We start from the raw sequence: 11,267 nt of genomic DNA, 5'->3' as shown, positions 1-11,267 counted from the left end.
ATGCGTTCAAAAAGGAATCAGCCAGTTTCAGTAGCAGGTGGCCTGTGGTTAGCTCTGAAAGACAACAGAAACTTGTAAAAAAATATATATACACACATATATATATAAAAGCCTAAAAATAACCAACATAAATAAAATCCTCTCCACCTCGATTTGTTCTAAACACTAGAACAACTGGAGGAGGTTTTGGGTAGAGCTGTCGCTGAGCTGGTCTCCAAGTAAAGACCTGGGTTTCAAGCTGCCTTTCTAAGTTGTCAGATTACTAAACAAGGCACTGGGTAGCCCATCCATGGCTAGCTTCCATTAAGAAGAGCCCAGGGGACTTGGTAGGTCCAACAAAGTCCCTGGCCCAGCTGAAAAGGGACACAGAAATGGCTTCACGGTCAGAGCGGCTGGCTTCTCATGTCCCTTTGAGCTTCTGTTAGTTTCTGGATCAGATAGCGTTTGTCACGACCTTCCTTAAAAAAAAAAAAGAAGAAGAAGAAGAAGGAGTTGGACAGTGTGTTTCTATACTTGAGAACACATACCATCATTTCTCCCAACAAATTAATCTGAGACTCGGAGGGAAGATTCCATTCACCAAGTTAATGCAACGACCTCTGGTTTGGTTTTGTCTCTTCCATGTATAGCCCCTTCTTCAGTCTCTTTGTCCACCACAGCTACTCAAAGGTACCTGACAGGCCCTGTGTGGTGACTCATTTCTGTAATCCCAGCTACTTGGGAAGCAGAAACAAAAGGATTCTGGACCAAAAAAGTGTAAGACCTTCTCTGAAAAATAACTGTATCAAAAAGGGATGAGGGTGTGATTCAAATGGTAGAGCACCTGCCTAACAAGCCTAAGGCCCTGAGTTCAAAACGCCAGTAGGGAAGGAAGGAGGGAGAATGGAAAAGAGGAGAGTGAAGAGAAGAACAGAGGTCTAGCTTCCCATCCCACACAACATAAAACCCTAGTTTCTTACCAGGTCCCCCCAGGGTACGCTGATGTCATCTGGCCTTGCCCCATGATTTCTTGGCTCCAGCCACACAGCCCCCACCCCCGCCCTAGAAATGCCCAGCTCACGGCCTGCTCTAGTCTTTGCCTCTCTCCCCTCCTAATTAGGAGCCATCATACCTGCTCCAGCCTCACCCCTCCACTGACTACCTTCTTGGCAGCCATTACAGCTATGAGAACTGATCTTATTGCTTTTCTTATTTTTTGTCGGTCATGGGGCTTGAACTCAGGGCCTGGGCATTGTCTCCAAATTCATTGTCTCCATTCAAGGCTAGCGCTCTACCACTTTGAGCCACAGCTCCATTTCCAGTTTTCTGGTCTTTCATTGGAGATAGAGGAGTTGCACGGACTTTCCTGCTGGGGCTGGCATCGAACCTTGCTTCTCAGATCTGTCTCCTGAGTAAGCAGTATTATAGGGGTGAGCCACCAGCACCTGGCTCTGATCTTGTGTCTTTAACCCCTTTAAGTCCTTGGCCTATCTCTATAAAAGATATGAGTGAGCAGAAAGTTATGCAGCAGAAGAGGGCGTGACCTGGAGGTGTGAAGAGGGGGGCGAGGCCTGGAGTGAAGATGGAGGGGCGGGGCCTGGATCGAGTGGGCGGGGCCTGGAGGGATGGGTGAATGGATAAGCAATAAGGGGTGGAGATGAGTGGGAGGACCTCAGTGGGGTCGGGAAAGGAAGTAGTGAAGTGAGGATGACCGCACCCCTCCTGCAAACAGCAGGGCTTTGTGGTGTCTGAGATCTACCAGCCCGGGCTTCCTTACCAGGGACAGTTGCTCCCGGAGCTGGTCCACCACCCGCTTGTGTGCTCCAGCCAAGGCGATGAAGTAGAACATAATGAGACTGCAAGACAAGATGGACGGATGGGTCACCAGGGGGCTGGGGGTCATCGCCTGCCACTAGAAAAAGCAGCCCAACACATTTTGTCTGGAACAGGGTTTTTTGTTGTTAGAGAAAAAGAAATGCAAAAGTCAAACACTATGGCTCCCATCTATGATCCCAGCTACTTGGGAGGCAGAGGTAGGAGAATCTAGGTCCAGAGGCCAGACTAGGCAAAAGAGCAAGACCCTATTTCAAAAAACAAACTAGGTGTGGTGGTGCATGGCTGTAATAGGAGAAGCATAGAGCAGGGAGCCAGCTGGACAAAAAAAAAACAAAACATGACATTATGAGAGAAATAAACTTAAGAACCGCCTGGAGTGTGGCTCAAGTGGACAAACAGAAGGCCCTGCATTCAACCCCCAAACCCCAATACTAAAAAAAAAAAAAAAAGGCAAGCCAACAAGCAAATGGCTTGTGTGGTTTTATTTGGCCACAGCAGATGAGACTGATTTGTGCACTGTTTTATGTTTTTGAATTTGTGTGTGTTGGTATTGGGGCTTAGAACTCAGCCTCACACTCTAGCTCACAGCTGGCACTAAAGCAGTTGAGCTACATCCTCTGGTCTGGCATTTTGCTGTTTAATTGGAGATAAAGAATCGTACGGATGATTTGCCTGCCTGGGCTGGCTTCTAAACTCCATCCTCAGATCTCAGCCTATTGAGTACTAGGATTACAGACATGAGCCACCAGCACCTGGCAGGTTAATTCAATTTTGATTTGAAAGTGATCAACGATTATTTCCTGACTTTTGTGCACTCCAAGTAGGGGTGGTTGAAGGTACCTTTGGGGTGACCAGACGGCAGGCCCCAGGAAAGGACAGACACTAGCGGTGAATAATCGAGGGAGGGGAAGGGCAGTGTCCTCTCCAGTGTCCCCCAGGAAGGATGGATAAAGCCACAGTCAAGCAGCCAGGAGATCTGACACTGAAATAAGGTAAGAAAGTCACCACTAGGTGGCACCAGCCAAACACAGCTGGTGGACAGACCAGGAGCAGCAGGTCTTGGACATTCTAGCCAGGCTAGTGACAAGACCCTCACTCCCCTTCCACCCCAAGTTATTTCACTGATATCAACAACCTGCCTGGTACTGTCGGATCACTGTTCTCGACACCACAAATCTCCCTTTCTTCAAAGAACAAGCTATTAGAAGGAACCATTGGCGGCAATATTAACAACAGGCAGCATTTGTTGGGATTTATGAGCCAGGCCTGGGGCTAGGTGCTTTATAGGGGATTATCTTTCTGCTCTCCAACACAGGGAGTGTTATTATGGTCATTCTACAGAAGGGAAACTGAGGCTGGGATAAGTTCAGGAGCTTGTCAAGTACAGCAGGAATCTGGAATGCCCAAGGCCTTTGATGAAGCCTTGGTGACCAGCCTGTGGCGGTACTGGGAGGTGGTGGAGCTAATTTAGGTGGTTGGATCTGCGGGGAGGAGAGGTTGTTGGGGGCGTGGCCTTGAAGGGGATATCAGGACCCTGGGCATTTCCTGTTTCTCTCTCGATGCTTCTGGCTTCTATATACTCCTTGTACAGTGTTGCCATGATCCCAAAGCAATAGAGCCAAACGACCACAGATGGAAACCAAAATAAATGGCTCCCCCTTCCAAGTTGATTCTCTCTGGTATTTTTGTCTCAGTGGGGGAAGGCTGAGTAACACGCTGTTTCCCAGACAGAGCCACCATTGCACGCGTGTGTACACCACCGGGAGGTTCTCACGGACCAGATGATCATGAAGAAGGGCACCGCGAAGGCTTCCGACGTGATGGCCCGGACCAGGGACTGCAGCGAGCTGGGGAAGGTGCTCACCATCTTGGGGATGACATCCCAGGTGGTATTGAAGTTGGTGAACGGCCCACAGGCTTTCGAGGAAGGGATGCTGCAAGGACAGACCCAGGGGCTCAGACTGAGGCATGCCGCACAGGCCTAGGGTCCCATTTCTACCTCCTGAGCAGCTGGGATGACAGGCATGCGCTAACACACTCGACACTTGGTATCTTCTAAATGTAAGACCACCCCTTAACTCAGTTGGAAGGAACAGGGCAATTTCATATGTCTTTCTGCTTTCTGTCAGACTTCTAACTCTTTTACAATGACCATGTACTGTGTTGATAATCAGAAACAAAGGGGGGGACCCAAAAGACTAAACAAGAAGTCCTCAGAAAAGAGCATGGGATGGGAAAGAGCCATTGTCGCTCACAAACAATGACAGCCATCTCCAATTCCATAGTCCAGGAAGAACCACAAAGCTCCAACTCGCACATGACCTTGAAGCCAAGATGGAGCCAAGGTGGTGTCTGCAGGTGGATTGACAAGTCAAGCCAAGCCTAACTGATGGAGTCCACTTACCGGGACATGCTGATGGTCAGAGGTATGACAGCCAAACACAGGCCAATCAGCAACACCAACAGGAAGAAGAAATTCGAGTTAGATGCTCGGAACTGCCTGGGAGATGGTCTGCAGGTGTAGAGAAGGCTCAACTAAAGAAGAAAAAAAAGAGAGAGAGCAATGAGTACAGCAGTCGTGAGAGTCAGTGAGGCCACTCCCGCCTTTTAATGTTTTCTCTGGAGTGTGGTCCACAAATATAGGCCCCAGGGAATACAGCTTACTCTGGCTTCAGGAAAGTATGTTGATGAAACAGAGTAGAAAGGGCCAAACACATGAATTGGGGTGTTCAGGGCACAGCCATAGATTATAGGCAACCTACACAACGCTAGACATAGAATGGTCCCCTGAAAGTACAGCCCTTAAAAATGATGACAGGTGGCAATGTGTGTGTGTGTGTGTGTGTGTGTGTGTGTGTGTGTGTTGGTACTAGGGCTTGAACTTCAGGACTGGGTCACTGTCTCTTAGCTTTTTCCACCCAAGTGTGGTACTCTAGTGTTTAAGCCATGCCATCAGCCTGGCATTTTGCTTTGGTGGTTGTTGTTATTGTTACTGGTCCTGAGGCTTGAACTCTGGGCCTGAGTGCTGTCCCTGGCCTTTTGTGCACCAGGCTAGTTAGCTCTACCACTTGAGCTACAGCTCCACTTCCGGCTGTGTTGGTGGTTACCTGGAGATACGCGTCTCAGGGACTTTCCTGCCCAGGCTGGCTTTGAACCATGATCCTCATATCTCAGCCTCCCGAGTAGCTGGGATGAGAGATGTGAGCCACTGGCGCCCAGCTTGTGTGGTTATTTCTGAGACAGAGTCCATGGGCCTACCTTCTTCACGTAGAAGATGATGATGAACTTCAGGGTGGCGACGGCAGGGAGCAGTGGGGAGAAGAAGGCTCCGATCCAGCAAATGGTCTGTCCGTACACGATCCCCAGCACATTGTCCGGGATGGCAAACTCCTGCTGCCCCCAGCACTGGATCAGCTTCGAGGAGGAGCAGTAGGTCACCAGGAGCCTGGAACACAAACCACACCATCTCCCACCTCGGCTACAGGCGTCTGTGAAGGCCTCAAAGCCAGGCCCACCAAAGCCAGGCTGTTGTCACGAAACAGCTAAGTCTTAAATAATACACTGAAATACACATGGCTCTTAAATACTCTGAATTTACTGAACTCTGGTCTCAGGAAAACCAGGCTCTGAGTCTCAGCTTCACAAAGTAAGCAATCAGTACAAGTGCTCAGGACATCTTTGAGGGCCATTTTCATTGGTGCAAAACCACCCTCCATGAAGGAAACAGCTTCCAAGGATGCTGCTACAGGCCAGAACCCCTTCCCAGTACCCCAGAGGCTTCCTCCACGAACCTCAGGACCAGGTGCCCGAGATCCACAGACCCAGCTATGGATTCACCCCCCTAGGAGTGAATCAGCACAGCTGAAGTCTAAGCCAAGAACCCAGTCAAATAATACCCAGTCCTGAATATGACCTAAAAAGATTCCCCAGCCCCTTTCTACTTTAGTTTTTCAGATAGGGTTTCAGGCTTTGCCCAGGGCTTTAAGCTGATCTTCCTACCTCCACTTCCCACCCAGCTGTGATTATAAATGTGGATTACTATGCTCACTCAGCTTTGTTGTTACTGTTGCTGTTGGTCTTAGGGCTTGAAAAAAGGCCTAGGCACCATCCCTGAGTTTTTAGGCTCAGGGCTAGTGCTCTACCGCTTTGAGCCACAGCACTACTTCTGGTTTTCTGGTGGTTAACTGGAGATAAGAGTCTCATAGGTTTTCTTGCTTGCTTTGAACTGTGATCTTTAGATCTCAGCCTCCTGAGTAGCTAGTACTACAGGCATGAGCCATTGGTCCCTGGCTCAGTTTGTTCTTTAAGGCAGAGTCTGGCTAATTTTCTCCTGGACTATCCTTAAACCTTGATCTTTCCATCTGTGCCTCCCGCAAAGCTGGGGTCACAGGCATGAGCCACCATGCCTGGCTAAATTGTAGATTTTTAATACATATATAGTTACCATATTTGTGTCATTTAAAATAGAGGTTCTGTTTTGTGTGTTTGTAGTGGTCTTCTTGAACGCCAGGTAAGTGCTGTACCACTGAGCTATATTCCTCATCCTAAAGTTTGTTTTTGGTAGTACTAGGGCTTAAACTCAGGGCTTTGTGTTTGTTGGCTGCTGCTCTACCACTTCAGCCATGCCTCCAGCCTGGCTTTTTGCCAGCTATTTTGGAGATGACATCTCACCATCTGGGCTGGCTTCAACCCACTATCCTAAAGATCTCAGCCTCCTGAGTAGCTAGGATTACAGGTATGAGCCACCAGTGCCTGGCTAAAGTTTTGATGGTGGTTGTTGTTGTATGTATGTGTTTGTGTGCATGTGCTGAGGCTTGAACTCTGGGCACTGTCCCTTAGCTTTTTCACTCAAGGCTGGCCCTCTATATCTTGAGCCACAGCTCTATTTCATTTTTTGGTAGTTAGAGATAAGACTCTCATAGACTTTCCTGTCTGAGCTGGCTTTGAACCTCAGCCCTAAGATCTCCACCCTCCTGAATAGTGAGGATGACAGGCGTGGGCCACCAGTTTCTGGCTATTCTGAGGCCTTTATGGTATATCCTGATTTAACCTCACTTGCTGTGGGCTCCACAGCTGCCCATGTCACCGTCAGCGGGAGGTAGTGCTGGGCAGGTCAGGAAGCCTGGCGCCCTGCAGTCCAGAAGTCCACACCAACAGGGTGTTGGCCCTGCCCAGGGCAGGAAGCCTAGTGGAGGCAGTTCCATTTCTACCCTCAGTGCTGCCTAATTTACACAGCCTGGCTAATGTGGGGTGATGTCAATGGCCTAGGGCCACCTGCAAGTCACTGGTAGTGTCCCTGGCTTCCTGGGGACGCCGGAGCCATCCCGCATTTGTGCAGTCACTTACTTTCTAGGGAAATCCACAAACAGCGTCACAGCCATGATGATGATGAAGTCGAAGACCATGAGCTTGTACATCTCTTGCCCCACTTGGGTCTCCCAGCACTGAAACCGAAAAGGACAAAAAGACACACTCAGAGGGAGTCAGGGTCCCAGACCTTTCCCACCACCTGTCCTTCCCCAAACCCACCACTCCTTCCATTTTTCAAGGCCCCAATGGTGCCCAGCACATTAGAAAGAGGATGGGAGCCACGCCCACCCCTCAATAGGCCCTCGACCTCCAGATGCAGCCCAAGGCGGCCGCCAGCCCTGTGGCTCACTCACCGGGTAGAGCTTCTGGTTGTAGCCACAGAGTTCGCAAGCATCGTCCCCACAGGATGTGATCTTGGAGCCCAGCGTGAAGACCAACACACAGATGGTGGCCAGGCGCATGAAGACGCACCTGCAGAGCAGCAGGGGACAGGGCAGGGGCAATGCACAGGGCACCGTCATTCCAGCACCAAGACAATACACGTGGGGGCAGTTTCTGTGCTAGAAACAATGGGAAGTTCTGCAGGTGGCTGATGGTGATACGAAGGTACTTTATTTATTAGTAATAGCATTGCTACTACTATTATTATTCGTTTAATGTACCAGTCCTGGAGCTTGAAGTCAGGGCCTGGGTGCTGTCCCTTATTTTTTTCACTCAAGGCTGGTGCTTTACCACTTAAGCCATACCTCCATTTCCTGCTTCTTTGTTGTTGTTGTTGTTGTTAGGGGTGTGGGGGACTGGTTAACTGGACATAAGTAAGAGTCTCACACTTTCCTGCCTGTGCTGGCTTCAAATGGAGATCCTCAAATCTCAGCCTCCTGAGTAGCTTACAGGCATGAGCTACTGGTGCCTAGCTGCTACTTTTTTTAAAAAAAGATTTCACCTAGGTGCTGGTGGTTCCCAGCTATAATCCTAGCTCTTCAGGAAGCTGAGATCTCAGGACCACGGTTTGAAGCCAGCCCAGGAAGACAAGTCCCTGTGAGACTCCTATGTCTAATTAATCACCCCCAAAGCCTAAAGCGGAGCTATGACTCACGTGGTAGAGCACTTGGTGGATTTGGCATACCCCCAGTTAGGCATTACCTGAGGATGGTGAGCCGGACCTCAAAGCCTGGGGAGTAATCCTCGTAGCGGATGATTTTAGAGAAGATGATGGGGGTGATGAAATTGGCCAGTGTGATCACAATAGACGGCAGGTAGGATATCACCAGGTTCTCGCCAAAGACCATCTTGTCGATTTCCTGGGGGAGAAAACAGCATGCACAGGTCAGGAAGACAAGAAGGGATGCTGAGAAACCAAAGAGCTGAACTCAGGCCGGCCACCGTGATGGTGTCATGGGCCAACCTAAAGTCCATCCAACACTGCCCGAATCACAGGCCATCTCCTTGGAAGAAAAACAAACTCTTGGACGTATAAAGGTAAAGTTTATTTTTTTAAAAATGCCGCACATCCTACACAAATGAATAAGCTAAAGGATTTTCAAGAATGCGGTGTTAATTGACTTGTTATAACTGTCTTTGTCCTTTCATAGTTATCAATCACAGCTTTCCAGGGTAAACACTAAATCCCCACCCCCCTCCACTCTTTCTTTTGTTGGTCATGGAACTTGAACTTAGGGCCTGGGCGCTGTCCCTAAGCTCTTGTGCTCAAGACTAGAGTTCTACCACTTTGAGCTTCAGAGCCACTTCCAGTTTTTGAATGGTTAATTGGAGATAAGAGTCTCATGAGGACTTCGCTGTCTGGGCTGGCTTTGAACCACAATCCTCAGATCTCAGCCTCCCGAGTAGCTAGGATTACAGGCATGCGCCACTGGTGCCTGGCTAAACACTGAATTTCTTAGCCATCCCTGTAGCTGGCTAGCTATAGCCAGGTAAGTTAATTCTAGCCAAGAAAGTATGAGTAGAAATTTCCAGTCAAGCTGCAGGTCATGTCCTCAGAGGATGAGACTGGCCCTCCCCAGCCTCTTCACCTATTTGAACTATAGAGAGAAGGGCCATAGCCCATGGACAACAGATCCCACAAGATGGTTGGAACCTGGGCCACTAGAACAACTTGAAATTACATTTTCCCGTGCCAGTACTGGGGCTTGAACTCAGGTCTTCATGCTCTTGCTTGGTTTTACTGCTCAAGGTGAGCGTTCTACCACCTGAACCACACCTCTATTCCAGCTTATTTTTGGTGGTTCACTGGAGATAAAAAGTCTCATGGACTTTCCTCTCTGGCCTGGTTTTCAATCAGAATCCTCAGCTCTCACGCTCCTGAGTAGTGTGGATTACAGGCATGAGTCTCCAGTGCCCAGCTCCAACCTGGATTTTTTTGGGGTTTCATTCTTGTTTTGAGACGAAGCTTTGTTCTGTAAGTCAAATTGTGCTGGGATTGCAGGTCTGTGCCTCTACACACTCAGCTTTCAATGTGTGTGTGTGTGTGTGTGTGTGTGTGTGTGTGTGTGTGTGTGCGCGTGCTGGTCCTGGAGCTCAAATTTAGGGCCTAGGTGCTACCTCTGAGCTTCTTTACTCAAGGCTAGCATTTTACCCACTTGAGCCATGGCTCCACTTCTGACATTTTGTGTGTGTCGTTAATTGAAAGTAAGAGTCTCACGGACTTTCCTGACTGGGCTGGCTTTGAATCATGATCCTTGGATCTCAGCCTTCTGAGCTGGCTTTGAATCGTGATCCTTGGATCTCAGCCTTCTGAGTAGCTAGGATTCTAGATATGAGCCACTGGAACCCAGCTCTTCCAAAGTGCTTTCTAAAAAAAAAAAAAAAAATCACTGCTATTTATGCTAATTGGCGCTCCAGCGATAAGCAGAGGAATTGGAGATAAAAGTTAGGCAACCCAGACGTGAACACAGTGAATTCCAGGAGGAGAAAGAATCTCACACACTCAATTTTAGACCCTTCTGAATTTCCTTCAAGGTGGAAATCTACCACCTCTGATGTTCTGTTCTCCTCTACCCGACATGAACAAGGGGTAGACAGAGGGTGGCCTCTGCCAGGCACTTGGCACAATGTCCCCGCAGAGTGCAAGCTGGGGGGGAGCAGGGGGGAGCACTTACTTTTTTCATGTGCTCTTGGGAGAAGGTAGTAGCCACATAAATGGCATAAAAGCACACGGACAACACAGCCAGCACGAGGCCGTTCAACACCAGCCTCAGAGAATAGATGCGGATCGTCTCCTCTGAGGTCCTCTCTGCTATTTTCTGCCGGATTCTTTCTTCTTCCAGGTCTGCCTGAGGACCAAAGAAAACTTACCGGCAAGCACTGGGATATTTTGGGTGAAACCTGTGGTATATTCTCCATCCATCTTTTTTTTTTTTTGGTCTGGCGTGAGGCCCTAAGCTCTTTTGCTCAACGCTACTGCTCTATCACTTTGAGCCACAGTTCTACTTCTGGTTTTTGAATCGTTAGTTGGAGACAAGAGTCTTACGGGGACTTTTTTGCCTGGTCTGGCTTCAAGCTGTGATCCTCAGAGCTCAGCCTCCTGAGTAGCTAGGATTATAGGTATGAGCCACCAGTGCCTAGCAGGACTTCTTGTTCTCACTTCTCCAACATAAGCAATGCTTCTCACAGATTCTCAGCAAGTGGGAAAACAACGGTGTAATCAAGACAGCAGAGAGGAGAGGGAGGACACTGTATCTCAGCCCACTGCTGTGGGTCCCCACCTCCCTTGTGGAGCCTTGGAGAAGGAAGTTAGGTCTTTGGGGCGTGGCCTCGAAGGGTGTGGGGATCCAGCCCCAGCTCCAGGTCACCAATGCCCGCTTCCATTCATCTGGAAAATGACTAAGGAGAGACTGGCTGAGGCCAGCGATGGCCTGGCACACGCTGGCCAGTAGGGACCCCGCAAGGAAGAGGCCAGCCGCACTCACCCGGAGCTCGTACCGTAGGCTGCTGTGCCTCAGGCTGGCCGTGCTGTGGCTGGTGATGCAGAAGTCCCAGCCTGCGAAGATCTTGTTGCAGTAACTCTGGAAGTGCTCCTCACTCCGAATCAGGTTGATTTTGAACCCCTCCACCGACCTGACCCCCCCCCAGAACACAAGGGCTTTCTGGTAACAGCAAGGCCTATGACAAGGCCTATGAATGAG

The 11,267-nt window shown here is 49.3% G+C and overlaps 1 protein-coding gene across 1 annotated transcript in view; it reads right to left on the bottom strand.

The window, feature by feature from the left end:
* Positions 1–383: 383 nt before the first annotated feature.
* The window catches only part of Tmc7 (transmembrane channel-like 7), a 28,146-nt gene continuing 17,262 nt past the window's right edge, over positions 384–11,267 (bottom strand). Inside the window, exons 7-16 of the mRNA XM_013011194.1 lie at positions 11,052–11,199; positions 10,242–10,415; positions 8,269–8,426; positions 7,479–7,596; positions 7,162–7,259; positions 5,074–5,260; positions 4,220–4,350; positions 3,594–3,749; positions 1,757–1,835; positions 384–458 (exon numbers count right to left, since the gene is read on the bottom strand). Of these exons, the coding sequence (XP_012866648.1) occupies positions 384–458; positions 1,757–1,835; positions 3,594–3,749; positions 4,220–4,350; positions 5,074–5,260; positions 7,162–7,259; positions 7,479–7,596; positions 8,269–8,426; positions 10,242–10,415; positions 11,052–11,199 (1,324 nt within the window). The remainder of the gene's footprint in view (positions 459–1,756; positions 1,836–3,593; positions 3,750–4,219; positions 4,351–5,073; positions 5,261–7,161; positions 7,260–7,478; positions 7,597–8,268; positions 8,427–10,241; positions 10,416–11,051; positions 11,200–11,267) is intronic.

The sequence above is a fragment of the Dipodomys ordii genome, unplaced genomic scaffold, assembly GCF_000151885.1.
Source record: "Dipodomys ordii isolate 6190 unplaced genomic scaffold, Dord_2.0 Scaffold14, whole genome shotgun sequence".
Taxonomy (NCBI): Eukaryota; Metazoa; Chordata; class Mammalia; order Rodentia; family Heteromyidae; genus Dipodomys; species Dipodomys ordii.
The sequence above is the reverse complement of the archived record's forward strand: the minus strand, read 5'-3'. Positions and strand labels throughout refer to the sequence as shown.